General features: G+C 52.4%; 1 protein-coding gene across 1 annotated transcript in view; it reads right to left on the bottom strand.

The window, feature by feature from the left end:
• The window catches only part of ADAMTS10 (ADAM metallopeptidase with thrombospondin type 1 motif 10), a 71,831-nt gene extending 52,402 nt beyond the window's left edge, over nucleotides 1-19,429 (bottom strand). The window contains exons 1-2 of the mRNA XM_064734310.1: nucleotides 19,140-19,429; nucleotides 2,169-2,478 (exon numbers count right to left, since the gene is read on the bottom strand). Coding sequence (XP_064590380.1) covers nucleotides 2,169-2,256 — 88 coding nt within the window. The 5' untranslated portion in view covers nucleotides 2,257-2,478; nucleotides 19,140-19,429. The remainder of the gene's footprint in view (nucleotides 1-2,168; nucleotides 2,479-19,139) is intronic.
• Nucleotides 19,430-19,668: the final 239 nt, after the last annotated feature.

Below are 19,668 nucleotides of genomic sequence, written 5' to 3'. Positions count from 1 at the left end.
TCTGCAGGTAATGGATAATTGTGTAATTGGATAAAAAAGTCCGCATTGTGGGCCACTCGTGGTTGGTTATTGGGTTAAAATTAAAAACAATTTAGGTGCCATTTCTTAATTGGACAGTTTATCCTTAAAAGGCCTTGTAGAGAGAGAGAGGTGGGGCTCAATTTTTAGTTTGTTAGAGTGAAGTGCTGTAGAACTCAGAGTTTGTGAGACTGTGACATGGATAAGAACTGAAAAACATCTGAATCTGAACATGAATTACCATCTTGAGTGCTTTCAATCCCAATCCTGACAGGCAGAAAAGAAGCAAAGGAACTGACAATATGGCTTTGTCTGACAACCCTCAGTCTCAGAGGCTTGGGCTGAAATGGGAAATATCCACGTGTTGGACCATGACAGCTCCTCCTCACAGAGTGTCCTCCTGAACTCCTCATGCGTGGAGAGTTTCAGCCTCCTGAGCCCTCATGGGAGGAGATTTTCCCTCTGCTCCCTCTGGAAAAGTCTTCCTGTGCTTTCTGCATCCTACTTGTTGTTTCCTAAGCAAGCAGGAGGGGCCTGGCTGCTCCACGGTGGTTGAATTTTGAATTTTGCCAGCCCCCACATTCAGAGCCTTCCCAGCCATCAGAAACTCAGCCAGCTCCAAACTGCACTCTCACCACAGGGCAGCACTGGAAAGTTTCCTTTTCCTCTGTTTTCCAACGTGGGAGCCTGACAGAGTGGTTTCCTTGGCCACCAGGAATGGGACAGCCCTTCCACCTTCTGGGATTAGGGCTGAGCTCCCATTCTTCCCAATTATAAACACTACTGGCACCTCTGGCCAGAATTAATTATTAGGGCTTTAACTTCCCATGCTCCAGCTTTTCCTCCATCCCAGCACCTCCCTGTGATGGGGCTGGGCAAACAAGGGTGACTTTTTGCACTCAGAAATGACTTCAGGCTTGGAAAAATTTGCTGTCGGAAGTGTTTTGTTTTCCTTTTTGCCTCTTTGCAGTCCACGTGGGCTTGGAAAAGAGTGAATCAGAGGGTGGTTTGTGCTCACTGTGGCTACAAAGCACCTGGGACTCAGGGCTGGAGGTTCTGTCCTGACCTGAAAAGCATTTCCAGGAGGAAAAACGTGTCCAGAGCTGAGGGTGGGGTGGTGTGGGAGAAGCTGGTGGTGCTGTGGGGCTGGACACTGCATCTTCTCAGGGATGTCACTCTGGACACAACCAAAACCACTACTGTTGGGAAGGATGAAAGTTTGACAAGAAAGTCTCACAGATATGTGTGCTTAGCAGAAAGATTTTTGAATGTAGAATCTGAAGAAGGAATAGAGATGGAAGCAAGTTTTGATGTAGAAGAAAAGAATTGCAGAGCCAGTCTTACTGGATAACCAAGGAGTCAAAGGGTGTGTTAGGTAGAAGGGGTTTTTATGGCTTTGAGCAAAAGATAAACATACTTTAAATAAGAAGATGTTTTTGCCAAGTAGAAAGATAGCACAGGCAAACAAGTCAGCAAAGTTGCAAGCTGGAAAAAAGTCTCAGAATTTTCTATTGCAAGAAAACTGAAAAACAGTTTCTAGCTTAAACTGTAATGTACTAACTTTTAGTGGTTGGAGAATAGTAACATAAATATGGTCATTATAGTAGTTATGATAAGCTATAGATAAAAGTTAAGGTATAGATTGGTTCTACTGTATTAAAATGCTCAGTAAAGAAAAGTATATAATGCATTGTAACCTAAGCTAAGGTTCTCCAGGCCTGCCTGCAGCTGGAGCTGGCAGCTGTAGGCACAGCTCTGTCACCCACAATCCTGGACTTCTGTAATTCTTGGATAGAATAAACTCCATGTTGGAGAGCTGCCTGGAGTCCCACATCCCTCATTTCAGCTCTTACAGTGGTGCCCAACGTGGGGCACCATTAGTAAGAGCCTGAATGAGGGATGTGGGTCTCCAGGCCTGCCTGCAGCTTGGGATGACAGCTGTGGGCACAGGCTCTGTCACCCACAATCCTGGACTGCTGTAACATCTTGGATACAATAAACTACATATTGAAGAGCTGCCTGGAGTCCTGCATCTCTCATTCAGGCTCTTACAGACCATCCCATCCCATCCCATCCCATCCCATCCCATCCCATCCCATCCCATCCCATCCCATCCCACCCCATCCCACCCCACCCCACCCCATCCCTACCTTGTGACTGGAAGGGGAAGCCGGGGAAGGTGCCCCCGGCCAGGCCGAGGGTGAGGGTCCAGGTGAGGAGCCTCCAAGCTGTGGCCATGGTCAGCGCCGCTCGTGTCGGAGCAGGGAGATCTGTGCCGGCTGGGAGGGCGCTGTCCCCACATGTCTCTCCCTCGGCCACCCCTTATGTCCAGAGAGGAGTCCCGGGTCCCTCTGCAGGCATCCTTGGCTGCTCCGTGCTCTCCCGAGGCCAGTGGGGGTGACAGTGCCAGGCCAGCACTGCGGGGTCAGCACGGGCTCGTCCCCAGCCCCGGCATTGCCCCTGCAGGGGAATGTCACAGACATCTTTTATGAAAAATCCTTTCCTTAAGATTTTTTCTCCTGAGAAGCTGAGAGGCCTCAAGAAGAAAATGTAAACATTGATTATCTGCTGCTGTAGAATGCAACAGGTGCATCTGTGATTGGTCTCATAGAGTTTTTTCTAATTAATGGCCAATGACAGTCAGCTGGCTCAGACTCTCTGTCTGAGCCACAAACCTTTGTTATTCATTCCTCTTTTTTTGCTGTTCTTAGCTAGCCTTCTGATGTAATCCTTTCTTCTATTCTTTTAGTATAGTTTTAATATAATATATATCATAAAATAATAAATCAAGCCTTCTGAAACATGGAGTCAGATCCTCGTCTCTTCCCTCATCCTCAGATCCCTGTGAACACTGTCACAGGGGAGAGGGGGATGAGTGAAGGGATGGAGGAGAAGGACTCGAGGCGGGCAGGGGAATGAGGAAAGCAGGGTCCTGGAGAAGGCAGGAGTGGGATGGAAGGAGAGGAAAAGAGAAGAAAAAGATGAGAAGGGTTTGAGGGTGGATTAACCCCATCAGCTCTGCACTGCACTCAGGGGTTCTCCCAGCTTCTACCTGTGGAAAGGAGCTCAGGATCAATGGGAATCCTTTATCCTGTGGCAGCACCCTCCATGAAAAGCAGCCCCAAGAGTGCCCTAGGTCACCTGATGCTTTAAAGAGAGCAGGAAATAACAGCACTGGCAGGGGGTGGTGAGCAACAGCCCAGAAATCCTCTCTGGGGCTTTCCTGGATTTCAGACACACTTTAAGGACTGTCACCACACTGAGGGAAGAGCTCTTGCTCTCAAAGTGTGCTGGCTGAACCTAAAAAAGTGATGGAAAACAAAGAACTCATTCAGGGAACTCACCCTCAACCCCATCCACAAATGGATCCCGAGATTCCAATGGCATTTGTTCTTTAAAACGCTCTGCTAATTGCTCCGGTGAAAGATTCCTGGCTTGCAGAGAATTTCCACTCGGTCTGAGGCGATTACATCAAACTCAAATCGTGCTGGGGACTTGCACAAAGCCTGTGGGGTTTTCTTCTTACCCACCCACTCCATGTGTACGGGATGAGTGCAGCACATCCCAGAGAATCCCAAATATCCCAGCGGTGACGCTGCAGGGCATGACCCAGCAGCCAAACCCAAACCTCCCTGAAGGGGTGGCAGATCCCACGGGCTGGAGCAGGGCTGGGAAAGGCAGGAGGAGCTTCCTGGGAAAGGAGGGATGGGCTGCTGAAAATGGCAGGATAAGATCCCTGAGAATGGTGGGATGAGCTCCCCGGGAAAGGCAGGCTGAGCTCCTGGGAAAGGAGGGATAAGCTCCCTGGAAAAGCGGGATGATCTCCCCATGAAAGGCAGCATGAGATCCCGGAGATGAACTCCCTGGAAAAGGCAGGATGAGCTCCCAGGAAAGGCAGGATGAGCTCCCAGGAAAGGCAGGATGAACTCCCCAGGAAAGGCAGGATGAGCTCTCAGGAATGGGAGGAAGAGCTCCCAGGAAAGGTGGGATGAGATCCCCAGAAAAGATGGGATGAGCTCCCCTGGAATGACAGGATGAGCTCCTGGGAAAGGCAGGATGAGCTCTCAGGAATGGCAGGATGATCTCCCTGGGAACGTGGGATGAGCTCCCAAGCATGGGAAGAGGCTGGAGATGGGAGGAGGGTACTCTTTGCAAAGGTGTCAGCAGCCAGGGCCTGTGTGTGGTCCTCATCCAGTAAGGAAATGCTTAACCCCTGCCTTGCTGTGCTCTGGGCTGGTTTAAAAAGGCCAGGGCAGGAGAGCTGGGTCCTCCTGGGGTCTGCCCTGCTCCCCTCTGTGTCCTTATGGGAATCTGAATCCCTAAAAGTGAATTTCTGCTCCTGTTTTCCCGTCTTTATTGTGCTATGAATGGTATTTGTGCTGCAGGAATCGCACCCAGCACAGCCCAGAGGTGGTATAGGAGAGGTACAAGGGGAAATCCAGGAGATGATTCCTGCCCCAAGTTTATCATGGAAATTGCAGAATGGTTTGGGTTGGGAAGGACCTTAAAGCTCATCTCCTTCCACAGGGGCAGGGACAATTTCCACTACCTCAGGGTGCTCCAAGCCCCATCCAGCCTGGCCTGGGACACTTCCAGGGATCCAGGGGCAGCCACAGCTGCTCTGGGCAACTTCACAGGGAAAGATTTCTTCCTAAAATCTCATTTAAATCTCCCCTCCTTCAGTTTAAAGCCATTAACCTAAATTAATGTTCTTTTCCCGTACTAGTCAGAAACAGTGGGAGATGGAACACATCGCTTTAAACACAACTCATAGTTGCATAATATAAAGATTAAGATTTTTCACTGCTTATTTACAGTTAAGAATGGCCAAAGATCCTCAGTGAGGCCTCAGCCTGGACTCCCCAGTCCCATCTGGGGCCACTTGCCAGGTTTTCCTCTGCAAAGCCCGTACACAACAGGAGGTGTCCTCCAAAACTGAGCATCCTGTGAGTGGCCCTGAGAGGAGCGACTCCCACCTTGAGCTGCTCCTTTCCCTGGGACAGGTAAGGGGAATCAGGGAGAGCGGGGAAGAGGGTTGGGGCAGGAACCTATTCCACCCACAAAAAGAGGATGCTGAGATCCTGTGACAGCATGACCTGTGGTGCCACAGCGAGGGCAGAGCCAGGACCAGGAAAGGTAGGTGGGGGCTGTGAGAATTGAGCTGGAAAAGGGAGAAGTTGCAAGCAAAGCCCTTTCCTAAATCAGCATTTTTCAGCATCTCCCAAAGCTCGAGATTCCAGCTTTTCAATCCTGTCACAGCTCCAAAACCCATGGAGCCCAGCAAAAGTGTTGTTGAAGATTGCAATGCAAGACATTTTCAATTGCCATCTGTATGGCAGATTATCTTTGTCAAGTGGGCAGTTTGCCTTATCTCTCTCTTTGAGTGACCACATTCATTCCTCCCTCAGAAGGGGACATCTGCTGATAACAGCTATTGAATGTCACTGCATGACTGATAAGAACTGCAGCATCCCATTGGGAGATGTGAGCCCAGAGGGAGGAGCCAAGCATTGCTACCCAGATATAATCCAGAGGTTTTGAGACACCAGCACGGCTTCTGCACTGGATTCCCCAGAGGAACAGCAGCTGCCTCTGCCACTGGATCTTCAGAGGAAGAATACATCCTTCTCTACGGATCCCCCTTGCTCCAGCAGAACCACCCCTGACACTGCAGGAGGGCTGCAGCCACAATTCCAATGGGACTGCTGCCAACACCCTGACCCACAGGGTGTCAGGTTGGGTTCTGACTCTGTCAGTGTTGTTTTAGTGTACTGCGTTGTTTATTTTATCCTTTTTTTTTCCTTTCTCTATTAAAGAACTGTTATTTCCTGCTTCCATATTTTTGCCAGAGAGCCCCTTAATTTAAAATTTATAGCAATTCAGAGGAGTGGGGAGGGTTTACATTCTCCATTTCAGGGGAGGCTCCTGCCTTCCTTATCAGACTCGTCTTTCCAAACCAAGACAAGTGTATTTTCTCCTGGGCTTCACATGACTGATTTCCTCTGTTTTCCAGCTTTCAAACCCTTTTCCTCCAGGCTTTCCGTCCTCCCCCCTCCTCTCCATGACCCTCCCCATGTCCCCTCTGCCCTTCCCGGCCCCTCAGCATCCCCCGGAACTGTGGCTGGGAAGCAGCCCCGGCGCCAGGAGCCCGCAGCCTTGACCTTGAGGGGAAGGAGAAGCGCTGGGAGCAGCACAAGGCAGGAATTACAGCTGCAAAAAATTCCTGTGGGCCAGGCTGGGGGAAGGGCCCGGCTGTGATCCCTCCCTGCAGGCAGTGGGGAAAACACGGCCCCTTCCCGGTGGGGCTTCATTGCCAGAGCCCAGGAGCAGCAGGAGCACCTGGAGGAAGGTGTTCTCCTCACAGGTGGATCCTGCTCCTCTCCCCATCTGTGGATCCAGCTCTGAAGAGCAGGAGAAGAACCTGGGGGAAGGTGCTCTCCTCACGGGTGGATCCAGCCCTCAGGAGCAGGAGGAGCACCCGGAGGAAGGCCCAGGAGCCAAAGGAACTCTGGTGCTTCCATCCCTACCAAGTTTTCCATAACCCCACTGTGCAGCGCGCAGGACGATCCCGAGGATCGCGGAGCCCCGGGGGGACAGGGGGGTGCCACAGGCTAGGCTGGGACAGCTTGGGGACAGCTCGGGTGTTGGGGAAGATGAAACAGGAAAGCCTTATAAACATGATCGTCTGGCAAAAGATTTTGAGAATATAGAAACTGTAAGCGAGATTGAAATGAAAGCAAGCTTTGAGATCCCTCAGTTACTGAACAACTGGAAAACAATGGTGAGGCTGACTGAAGGTAATCCCCTTTTGATGGAACAACACCCTCTGCTTGCAGACAGGTCCAAGGGTCAGAGCAGACCCTGCCAGCTTGGCAGAAGGGGTCCAAAGAGGAATTTTTAGAGTTTAAAATGTAACACAGTATAGTAATGTAATGATTCTCATAGGCTGTATGGAAATGCTATAGGATTTGTATACCGTACTAGATTGGTTAGTGAGAATTAGAATATTCAACACAGAAGAAGATTTATTGTATTGTAACGGGAACTTTGCTCTCTTGCCTTTTACACTCTTACCCTTTTACTCTCTTACCCTCTCATCCTCTCTACCCCTCTCTTCTCTCAGGCCTGCCCTGAGCTGTGCCTGGCAGCTCCCATCAGGGCCCTGCACCCAGGCCCTTTGCAATAAACCCCAAGTTCCAAGACCAGAAGAAGATGTATTGTATTATAAAAGGAACCTCATCCTCTTTTACTCTCTCTTTACCCTCTTTACTCTTCCTCACTGTCTCATCTCTTTACCACACTCTTGCCTTCTCTCTCTTTACCTTTCTCTCCTCTCGGGCCTGCTCTGAGCTGTGGCTGCAGCTCCCAGCAGGGCCCTGCACCCAGGCCCTTTGCAATAAACCTCAAATTCCAAGGCCAGAAGAAGATTTATCGTATTGTAACACAGATCTCACCCTCTGTTCCTCTCTTTTACTCTCTCATTCTCTCTTTACCACTCTCTTTATCTCTCTCTCCCTCTTTGGGGCCTGCTCTGAGTTGTGGCTGGCAGCTCCCAGCAGGGCCCTGCACCCAGGCCCTTTGCAATAAACCCCAAGTTCCACGACCTGGCTGCACAGATCTCTCATCTCCGTCTGTCCCCACCATCCTACCCTGACGCTCCTACACTCGGGGACAGCTTGGGGACAGCTCAGGGACACGGCGTGACCTCTCCGGTCTCGTGCCTCCCTCGCTTGGGCCGTTTCCGATCTGCTCCTTCCCAAGGAATTCGCTGTCCTTGGCAGGCTCGGCTCGGGCTGACGGTCCCGGCTCCCGGTGCCAAGGGTGGCTTTGGCCGAGTGAACCCAAATGACACCAAGGGGACAACGCCACCACACCAGGGGACAATGCCACCACAGCTCCAGTTCACCTCCTGCCACCCCAAACAGCGCCGGGAAGGAAGGGGCTGGGAAAGGGGTGAAATTCCAGCTGGGATGAAGCAAGGAGAGAAGAAGGAGCAGGGAGATGAGAGCTGCTCCCAGCTGCAGACAGAACTCCCCGGCTGCTGGGCCGGCTCCAGCAGCGCAGGGGAAGGTAATAGGAAGCAGATGGGCGATGCTCGGGGCCAAGAGGAAGGTTCAAGGTGCCTCCTAGTGCAGGGAAGAGGAATTTAACTGCTTTTAAAGATGCAGGACCCGGCGGCTTCCAGGTTTCTCATCCAACTTTTGCAAATTATGAGCTCAGGTGTCCTTATCCCTTTTTTTCCCTTTCTTTTCTGAGGGAGAAATAAATACAAACACAGATTTCTGCTTCCAACTTTCTCCGGGGGGAGGAAATACTTTTAGTGCCCCTCCTGCCAGGCCTTCCACTGACATCTTTCAGACATGGGAGAATTGGGAGCACTGGGAGCAGTGGAGAAGTGAGGACAGCACCTCAGTGGGACCACTGGGAACAGTGGGAAAGCAGTGGGAAAACAGTAGGAAAACAGTAGGAAAGCAGTGGGAAAACAGTGGGAAAACAGTGGGAGCAGGTCCCCACAGCTGCACCACCCCAACAGCATTTCTGGGCTGTGTTATTTAAGGAGTGAAAGCCTCAAGGTTCTTTTATTCTTGTGTAAAACGGAGAACTGACACCACCCTATAACCACACTGGGGTTATTGGGGTTATCATGGTGCCACAACTCACAGCTTGGTCCCTTTTTGGCCCCAGGTGCTCCCTGACCCTCCCAAGGGGCTGCTTAGCCCCACAGCAGGCCTGGCAGCCCCTACAAGCAGCATCACAGGGGTTTGTGCTCCTCCAGCTGCTCCAGCCTGGGATTTGTTCCACCAGGTCAAGGTTTATCTCTGGGGGAAGAGCTCTGAGCCCCAAGCTGGCCCCACAGGCCTCATTTTCTATGGAATCCAAGTTAAACACAGCAGGGGCTGCAGGGGACTGGAATTTGGGCTCAGGGACTGTGCCAGTGCAGGGAGGGCACTTGGCAGCAGCAGCAGCAGAGTTTTCAGGCTTTCCTGGAAAAAAGACCCACATGGATCCCCTGCTACCCATTGTGGGCTGTCTCCTGCTGCCCTCCAGGACACACAACAGCCCCTGAGTGCCTGTAGCTCCTGGGTGCTGCTCCTAAAGCCACCTGTAGAACAGTGTCCCTGTCACCTGCCATTGCTGCTCTGTGCAGGTGATACCTCAGGCTTGGACTTTTCTATTTTTCACATTCTGCGCTGCTTTAGTGGGTGGGTCTGGGTTCACATGAGGGGATGGTGAGCTCTGTGCACAGAGCAGGGAGATAAAACAATTCCTGCTCCAGCTGGGCACCAAGGACAAATGATCCAAATCTCAGCCCAAGAGCACAAACACCGTGGGCTGAAGAGAGAAAAACAAGAAGGATGGGACTGCATGGGCTGGAGCTGGAATTGGACAATTAACTGCAATATGCAAATGGAGCAGAACTGATCAAAGTGAGAGACCCCATGAGTGGTTGTGCATTTTGTGACCATTTTGGTTCATCTTGGGCTCAGCCCTGGCTGGGCTCTTGTGCTGCTCAAGGTGGATCCATTGAGGCCTTTTAATAAATCCCTGCTTTATTCTGTAACTCTGTGTAATCTCTGTTCTAGCTCAGCCTTCACAAGGCATCAGAAGGCCACAGATTTTGGCTGTAAAACTTCAGCTGGAATCAACTTTCACCCTTCCAGTGAAGACATTTTTCCTCATATTCAATCTGAACATCTCCTGAGGCAATTTGAGTCTGTGCCCCATTGCTTGTTCCCTGGGAGTAGAGCTCAAACTCCCCCGGCTGATCCCTCCTCAGGGAGTTGTGCAGAGACACAAGGTCCCACTTGAACCCCCTTTTCTCCAGGCTGAGCCCCTTTCCAGCTCCCTCAGCCTCTCCTGGTGCTCCAGAATCACAGAATCAAAGACCATGGAATATCCTGAGCTGGAAGGGACCCTCAGGGATGATCAGTGCAGCCCTGTCCCTGCAGAGCCACCCCAACACCCCCACCCTGAGCATCCCTGGGAGCTCCTGCAGCTCTGGCAGCCTTGGCACCATTCCCTGGGCAGCCTGGGCAGTGCCCAGCAGCCTCGGGGGGCAGAACCTTGCCCTGAGCTCCATGCCAAGGCCTGGCACAGCTGCAGCCCTTGCTGGGCTCCTGTCCCTGTGCCAGAGCAGAGCTCAGCCCCTGCCCCTGTGCCTGCCCTGGGGAGGAGCTGCAGCCCCCGAGGAGCCTCCCCTCAGTCTCCTGGGCTGCAGCTGAACCAGCCAAGTGCCCTCAGCTGCTCCTCAGCCCTTCCCCAGCTCCGTGTCCCTCCTCTGGGCACTCTCCAACAGCTTTGGGTCCTTCTGATCCCGTGGTGCCCAAAGTGCCCCCAGCACTGGAGCTGAGGCTGCCCCAGGGCAGAGCAGAGTGGGACAATCCCTCCCTGGCCCAAACAGTGATGTTCAAACCCTTATCATCATCTCTCCATCCCTGCTCCTCCTCGCCCCCCTCTCTGCACACCCCAGGGCCTGGCAGGGGCAGGTCCTGCTGCATTTCTGTGTTTTCAGGGGGGGTCTCAGCCCCTGCATCCCCAGGGCTCTGGGTGTTCCCTGCATGCTCAGGCACCTCCCAGCTCCCAGCTGGCAGCTCCGGGCAGGTCCCTGCACGTTCCCGGGGATGGAACACAGAGCCCAGCTCCCCCCCAGGGCTGAGCACGTGGGGGATGCAAAACTGTCCCAGAGACCTCCCTGGCTTCCAGCAGGAGAAAGAACGTCCTGATAGTCCCGACAAAATATTTGGCCGGGCTGCCAAGTGGGAAACATGCTGAGCTGCAGATGGCAGAAGTCTCCCCTGCAGTGATCTTGCCAGCACGACAGGACTTCCACTGGGAAGTCATTTCTCAGCTCTAGGGCAGCACTACGGGTTAAACCCACAGAAATCTGGGGTTTTTTTTGCTGCCAGGAGCATCTGCAAACTGCGAAAAAAGGGTTAAAGTCACAGGTCTGCAGAACACAGAATAAGAACTTGAGCCATAATCTGCTGTGCTGCTCCAAGTGTGGCCTCTCTGAGGCCACGGCGAGCGAGGAATTAGAAACATGGAGTTATCCCTGTTCCCAGAACACTGCAGCCTCCAGCCCTGGGGTGGCTCCTGCCTGCACAGCCACCCTTTGGCTGCCCCTCTGCTGGCCAATCCCAGCTGGGGCAATGCCAGCTCTGCTGTCCCTTCCCTACTGACCCCCTCGGGGCTGAGAGGGGGCCCAGGATGTTCAGTGCAGCCCCTCTCCTTTTGAGGGCTGTTCTTTGCACACCCCAGTGACTGTGGGTCCCATTTAAGCTTCCCAGGAGGGGAGGTGCCATTTTCACACCGTTAAAATCAGATCCAAGCCCATCCAAAGGTGCTCCCCAGCAATGTGGGAAATGCAGACCAACAATGCCAGTGTGACCCTGAGAGCTGAGGGCTCTGGGGTCTCTGTGTTGTGGCATAATTTCAGGGTTTGCCTCAGATACCCTGGGTCTCTCCCTGATAATTCCCTCCCAGGTGTATCAGTCCCCTCTCCTTTCCCCTCTCAGCACTGTCTGTCAGTCCTGGCATTCCAGAAGGGATTGGCAGATCCAAAGGATGCCCTCTGCCCCATTGGGGCCATTCAGGTGTCCTTTGTCCCTTTGTCCCTCCCCTCCTGTCCCTGCTTGGTGGCTCCCTGCCCCTTCCCTGCCCCTCTCCCCGGGGTTAAAGGAGCAGCAACCACGGGCTCAGGGAATTCTGTTGGAGCTGGTGCTGCGCTCAGAGGCCTGTGGGCCAGAATAAAGCTCTGGATCCAAACCCTCCATCAGAACCGACTCCTTTCCTTCACCATCACCTTAAAGCTTCTCCAGAGAGGGAAACCTGAGGAGCAGCCCCTGTTATGGGGGGAAGCTCCACCCCAGCACCACCAGAGCTCCTGCAGGCCTGGAATTGTCCCCATGGGCCCAGCTGCAGCACCCAGCCAGCCAAAAGTGTCTGTGGGGTGAAACACCACAGTTGCCACTATTTGGTTCAGCAGCAAGGCCAGACAAGCTCAGGCATGTCCTGTCTGCAATATTGGTAATTATTCCAATATCTGCGTCCCCCTGCCAGCATCTCAGTGCCAACCTGGGTGCCAGGGCCACACTCTCCCTGCCTTTGGAGCACGAGCTCCCCCTTCCAGGCTCTCCATGGTGCTCCACAGCTGGCCCTGGCCAGGCACACCCTGCATCTCTTTGTACAGCAGCTTCACGGGGCTTTGGGCTCACTCCAGCGCTGTGTGGGAGGAGGGTTGGTTTTTGATTTTTTTTACCCAAAACCATGATAATTATTTTACAGTCAAATCTATTCAGTGCAATCCCAGTGAGGAAAGGGCTGAACCCCCCACCTTGCTCCTCTCCAAAATCTTTAATTTTGCCAGCAAAGGGGCAAAAGGAGCTTGTGCCAAAGCCAGGGCAGGGGGAGGAGAGCTGGGAGCAGCGACCTCGCTCTGACACCGCCTGCTTGGCTCTCTGGAAATCCTATCCCTGTGTTACATAAGGACCTGGCCCTATCTGGAACGCCGGGGTCATTGCACTTCTCCAAGTGTGGTAAAATGCTCGGAGGTCCTCAGCAGGAAAGCAGGAGGGAAGTGCCAGCTCTGATCCTCCTCAGGATGGGGAGCTGGGCCTGGGGCAGGGCTGGAGCTGCCAGAGCAGTGCCACAATTCCACCCTGGGGGAAGGTGGGCACCGAGAGTCCCAGAGCTCCCATCCTGGGACTGCTCCTGCTTTCGGGAGAGGATCCACCAGGCAGGTCCACTCTCAGACGGGACTTATGCAATAGTTTGGAGCCTCTCCATGTGACCCAGACTTGCTGGCGCTCTGCCACCGCTCTCCTCGCTGGCTGCAGCCAGGCACAGAGCGGCGGGATTAGAGAGAGGCCGGGCTGGGCAGTCATTAACGGCGTGCCAGTCATTAACAACGGCATTAACCCAGTGCCAGTCATTAACGGCGTGCCACTCATTAACAACGGCGTGTTAGTCATTAACCAAAAGCCAGTCATTAACAGTGAATCCCCCACCACACAGGGACACAAATGTCCCAGGACATTTGGACTCCAGGTGTCCCATGAGTGAAGGGACACTCGTGCCACCCACATGCACCCAGGGCACAGCTGCAGCTGCCTGTGTGCAAGGGGATGGGGATAGGTGGAGTTTTAATGTGGATTAAATGCTATTTGCACATGGATACACGTTATCTGCATGTGATAACATGTTATCAGTATGAGGATACACGCTATCTGCATGGTAATACATGTTATCTGAATGGGGATAGATGTTACCTGCACATGGATAACACATCATCTTCATGATGATGGAATAGATCTTATGGAATAGATCATTGGACAGATCTTATCTGTACGGGCACAGACATTATCTGGGTATGGATACACGTTATCTGCATGTGATAACATTATCAGCATGATATACACACTATCTTCATGGAATAGATCTTATGGAATAGATAATGGAATAGATCTTATCTGCACGTGCACAGACATTATTTGGGCATGGATACATGTAATCTTCATGTGATAATGTGTTATCAGCATGAAGCTACATGCTATCTTCATGGGAATACATGTTATCTGCATGGGGATATATGTTATCTGCACTTGTATACACATTGATAACTCTTTGTTTGCACACACTACCTGCAGACAGGTCTGCTGCCCACCCCCCTGTGCCTTGCCATCCATGGAATACAGATATTCCATACAAATGCCATTTTTATACCCTGCATCTCCGTGGCCACCTCTGCCCCCATGAAATGCTCCCTCTGCGTGGGGTTCAGCACAGCCAGGAGAGAATCCAGACCTCCTGGGCCTGTGCACAGGCAGCTCTCCCCATGCTCCTGCTGCTCCTCCCGGCACGGAGCAGCACCAGGGCTCTGCCAGGAAAGGGCTCTGGGAAAGGCCGGGAGTGCTCACACCTCACAGTGGGCAGGGAAACAGAGGCAGACTCGGCCATCTCCATCCCAGCAGGTCTGGATCATCCCCATCTCGGGACTGTTGGCTCCTCTCCATCCTGGCACTGCTGGCTTCTATTTCCACCCCAGCAGGGCTGGCTCCTCTTTCCATCCTGGCACAGCTTGTTCATCTCCATCCCGGCAGGGCTGGCTCTCATCCCTACCCCAGCAGGGCTGGTTCATCCCCATCCTGGCAGGGCTATCTCCTCTCTCCATTCCAGCAGGGCTGCCTCTCATTCCCATCCCAGCAGGGCTGGCTCCTCTCCATCCCGGCAGGGCTGGCTCCTCTCTCCATCCCGGCAGGGCTGGCTCATCCCCATCCTGGGACTGCTGGCTCCTCTCTCCATCCTGGCAGAGCTGGCTCATTTCCATCCCGGCAAGGCTGGTTCTCATCTCTCCACCCCAGCATGGCTGGCTCCTTTCTCCATCCTGGCACGGCTGGTTCTTATCTCTATCCTGGCCCTGCTGGCTCATCCCCATCCCGGCCCTGCTGGCTCATCTCCATCCCGGCACGGCTGGCTCATCCCCATCTCGGCAGGGCTGGCTCATTCTCATCCCGGCCCTGCTGGCCCCTCTCTCCATCCCGGCACTGCTGGCTCCTCTCCACCCCGGCAGGGCTGGTTCCTCTCCACCCCGGCAGGGCTGGCTCCTCTCTCCATCCCGGCACGGCTGGCTCATCCCCATCCCGGCAGGGTTGGCTCTGCTCTTGTTCCCATCCCGGCAGGGCCGGCTCCTGCAGCTCCCCTCCAGCCGTGCCATGCTTACACAACCCAGCCCCGCGGGGCACCGAGCCCTGGGCTTGCATAAAGACAAACAGCCTCGTGTGCCAGCAGCCAGCTGGGCTCACCTGCACAACCAGCCCGGCCCTCTCCAGGAGGGACCTGCTCATGCTGTGAGCCCCAGCTGAGGCAGGGTTATGTGGCTGGTGCAGCTCCAGCTCCCAAGCAGCTGTCACAGCTCTCACACCGAGTGTCACAACCAAAATTTGGCTCTTTGTCACCCAGGCTGTAGGACAGGGCCATACCCCAGTCACAGAATGGTTTGGGTGAGAAGGGATCTTAAAGCTCATTTAGTTCCATTCCCTGCCATGGCAGGGACACCTCCCACTGTCCCAGGCTGCTCCAAGCCCTGCCCAGCCTGGCCTTGGGCACTGCCAGGGATGCAGAGCAGCCCCAGCTGCTCTGGGCATCCACAGTCCCCAAGGCAGCTTGGGTTTTAGGCTTTTCTGTTCTGTTTTGGTGTGCAGCTTTTAGCTTTATATTAAGGATATATATATATCCTATAACCTATATATATACTATATCCTATATGTATCCCATATATATATCCTATATCCTCTCCATATATCCTCTATATATCCTATATATATAATCCTTTATATATATATAATACTATACCCTATATATATCCTATAAATATATCTATAAATGTCCTATATCCTATATATATCCTATATAGGATTTATACTATGATCTCTTCACAGGCTGGTGAAGACAAAATAATCCCATTCCAGCTGCAGGCTCAAGGACAATCCCCTCAAACTTCAGGCCCAAAGCACAAAAACGTGAAAAGAGGAGGGCAGGCAAGCAAGCAAGGAGGTTGAAACTTCATCATTTGAAGCTGTTAATTGGACAGTTAACTCCTAGATGCAAATGGACTAAAACTTATAAAAATGTGAGATCTTGTGGCCAAGCCCTTTTTGCTTCCATCTTGGAGCCATCCAGGCAGAACCACGACTGTGGCTGTGGCACTGCCAGGGTGTGGCTTTGGAAAGGACTGCAATAAATCCATTTTATTCCTCTGAACTCTGTCTAATCTCTGTTCGAGCTCCTCAAGGCATCACCCCCATGCCAGGGGAGCCCTGCAGGAGCAGGGATGCCTCCTGTGGGATGAAGCCTTGCAGAACACTTCAGCTGTGGGATCCCTCCAGCCCTTGCAGACCTGCAGATCATGTCCAGGCTCCTTGGGAGCTCCAGGAGATCTGCTGGGCAGAGATTTTGGGCCCTTTCCCTCTCCCTGTACATTCTTTACTCAGGGAAATGTGGCCCAGATGCAGCTCCTTCCTCCACAGCCAGGGAATGAAGAGTCCCTAACCCTGACAGGGCTGAACTCCTCCTCTGCATTTACATTTTGGACAAAGCCACTTCCCACCGAGGTCACAAATCCCACAGGACGAGGCCAGGACTTCACCTGCCAGTTTAGCTCGTTTGGGACCAACATTTAGGAATGTTTAGGAGTTCAACATTAGGTTGAACCTCCTAAACATAGTAGCTTTAGGAGACCAACATTAGGAGTTCAGAAAGATTTGCAGGACTGCACAGGAATTGATTAAGTCATTTTTCCTTTTAAATTAAGCTACGATGTAAGAGTAGGAAACACAACATTGATAATTGTGACAAATAGAAGTGTAAAGCTGTGGATGTCCCATCCCTGGCAGTGTCCAAGGCCAGGCTGGACAGGGCTTGGAGCAGCCTGGGACAGTGGAAGCTGTCCCTGCCCAAGGCAGGGGTGGGACCGGATGAGCTTTAAGGTTCCTTCCAACTCAAACCATTCCATGATTCCATGAAAGACTCTGAGTAGTCAGACATGGAATATCCCAAGCATTTCCCAGCCTGGGAGGATGCAGAAGGTGAGAGAGGAGCAGCAATGGAGCAGCTGGATGGAGACCCTGCACTGATGTTGCTCCACTGAGGTCAGACAGAGCTAAAATATTCCAGCAGTGGAGACTCTCCCAACCCTTCAGACTTCATTGAAGGCCCTCACAGAAACCATGATGGGAAAGTTGGCTTGGATGGTGTCCCTTTAAACCTCCTCAGTGCTGGAAAACAGGGCTGCATCCAGGCTGGTGGTTTTCCATGTGTCTGTGTCCTGAATGGGATCTGACCTGCTCACAGATTCCTGGGAAATGTTTGTAACTCCTCGCCCTGCAAACATTTCCTACAGTGGTGGGGTCAGGCAAAGACCTCTTTGCCTTCAGCACATCTGAGCTGACATCCCCCAGCCAGCTGCTTCTGAAAACGCGACAGGTTTGGTCCCAATCCTGTTTGTTTTAAGCTCATCTTGTGTTAACCCAAGATCGAGGCCGGGCAGGACGTGACAAACACATCCTGCACTGCTCCCAGCTCAGGAGGAACTCATTGCTGGAAACTTGGCAAGAAAAGTGGGGTTTGGAGTGGGGGGTTTCAGATAAGCTGGAGATAAGGGAATCATGGAAGGATCCTGTGCTGAGGACCCTCCATGGAGCTGCTCCTTGGGGAAGAGCAGCCCGGGCTGTCCCCGCACCAGGATTCCATGGAATGGTGAGAACAGCAGCTCCTCCCCGCTCATCCCTGGGTGGCCTGGAGCCATGGGTGATAAGAGAGCCTCTCATGTTTCAGGTTGGAGGAACAGACACTGTTTATGTTGAGCAGCACCACCTTCCACCCCTCGGGGCTCCTCTTCAGCTGCTCAGGCCCGGCTTATCGGGGCCTCCCGGTGCCAAAGGAAACAGCTCAGCCCCCCCAGCCTCATCCGGGCAGAGCAGATTTGCAGGAGATGACAGCACCTTTCCCATTCCCCGCGTGGGGAATGCGGCTGGAGCCGCCCCAGAGAGGCGCCGGGAGCTTTTTGGGATGTGGGGAGGAGGAGGGGAGCAGAGGGTGCTGCCCTGGGGCAAAGCAGGAGCGGTGGGAGGCTGAGGATGGAGCAACTGGAGCGCTCAGCACGTTCCATATATGGAGAAACTTCGGGAAGAGCCTCCCCAGGACTGCGGGGAGCCTCACTGATGGAGGCATTTCACAGCAAGGCTGGTCCCAGCTTGGGGAACATCCCAGAGCTGGGAATCACTCTGGAACAATTCCCCTTCCACCTTAGGGAACTCCCCAAAGCCTCCCTGCCATGCCCAGCATCCCATCCTGGCACCACTGGGTGCTGATAAGGAGGATAAAACTGACCACAATGAGAACTAAAGCTCTGCTGGTCTCCAGCACCAGGGATGTTGACAAGGATTGCAGCAGGAACACAAATTACCCCTGAGGTTTGCATCTCTACCACAAAAATAGTCCCCAAGAATGGGCCTTGCTGTGAGATTTTACATTTACCTGCCCCCAGCACAGCATCCTACCCTGGCATCACTGGGTGCTGATAAGGAGGATAAAACTGGCCACAACAAGAATCAGAGCTCTGCTGGTCTCCAGCACTGGGATGTTGGCAAGGATTGCAGCAGGAACACAAATGTCCCCTGAGGTCTGCATCTCAACCACAAAAAAAGTCCCCAAGAATGGGCCTCACTGTGAATTTTTACATTTACCTGCCCCCAGCACACTCCACACTTCCCTCTTGGTTGGTTCTTCCCCTCTGGAAGCTATTTGCCAAGGTCATTTTATAAACTCCTTTCTATTTATAGCCCAGCTCCTTCAGCTCTAATGAGATAATCTTCTGGCATCTCACCACCACTAATATTTACTTTGATGTTTAAAATAACATCTTCTGAGGGATTGATTTTTTTAAAAAAATCAATAAAAAAACACCGTTAAAGCATAATCAAAGCAAAGAAAGAACCGAGCAGGGCAGTGGGACCGAGCTCCTGGGATGCACACGGAGTCAGTGACACTGCAACTTTTTCAGGGCAGACTCTTTATAATCCTCTGAGCACATCAGGAGGGAGAGAGGCATTGGCAGCTCCTGAAGATGGAGAGAGAGGCAGGGAAGGAGGGAGAGGGAGCGCGGGCTGTGTTTATTCTCAGGAATGAAGGCAGCAAGGAACGTTTCATTCTGCAGCAGGGCTTGGGAGCTGCTGCTCTCTGTAATTGAGAGCTTGGCCCCGGGGCAGCTCAGCAGAGCAGATTTGGGGTTTAGAGAGGCAAACATTCCATCCTGGGGTTAATGCAATTAAAAAGAGGGGCTGGGGGAGGCCAGGGAGGCAGCAGCAGAGCCCGGCTCCCGCTGCCTGCAGCCACTTTGAAACACAAGCCTGCGTTTTTATGGAAACTCTGAATGTTGGAGAAGGGTGAACATGGTTTTCATTCTCATAAATGTTTTTCCAGCGTGCAAGGCTCTCCGGGCTCATTCCTTCTCCAGGGAGACGGTTCTGATTTCAAAGAACATTCGCATTCCCTCCACCCCAGACCACCCCAACTCCAACCTCAAAGAGCCTCCTCTGGAAAAATTATTTTAAAGAGCGTTTTACCTTTTCGAGTGCTTTCCCTTCCTTCTTCTTCTTTTTTTTTTTTTTTCCCTTTTAATTCCTTCAGCTTCTCTCTCTTTTTTTTTTTCCTCTTCTTTTTCCCAGCAGCAGCCAAAAGCTCCTCTCTCCCTCTCAGCCCTGCGTGTGTCAGAAAGTTTCCAGGCTGAGGGTTTGTGTCGCCTTCCTTCAGAAACTTCTTCTGTCAGACCCAGGCAGAGCTTGGAGTTGGAGTTGCTTTGCTAAAAAGTCTCCTTTCAGGAAGTGAGGAGTAATAAGAGAGCAGCTCGGAGGCAGCACATGGATAGGGGCTGCTCGAGAGAAAAAAAAAAAAAAAGAAAGGAGAAGAAGAAGAAGAAGAAAAAAAACTTTGCTCAGGAATTTTGCCAGGATTATCCAAAAGAAAAAAAGAAAAAAAAAAAAAAAAAAAAAAAAGAAAATCCCCAAACCCACAAGGCTGGAAAAGTCCCGCCCTGGCTGCTGACATCAGTGCAGAAGGCAGGTCTTGGCTGAAATGGTATAAAACTACTCAGCC

Source organism: Zonotrichia leucophrys, chromosome 28 (genome assembly GCF_028769735.1).
Source record: "Zonotrichia leucophrys gambelii isolate GWCS_2022_RI chromosome 28, RI_Zleu_2.0, whole genome shotgun sequence".
Lineage (NCBI taxonomy): Eukaryota > Metazoa > Chordata > Aves > Passeriformes > Passerellidae > Zonotrichia > Zonotrichia leucophrys.
Note: the sequence above shows the minus strand (reverse complement) of the source record. Positions and strands in the feature narration are given on the sequence as shown.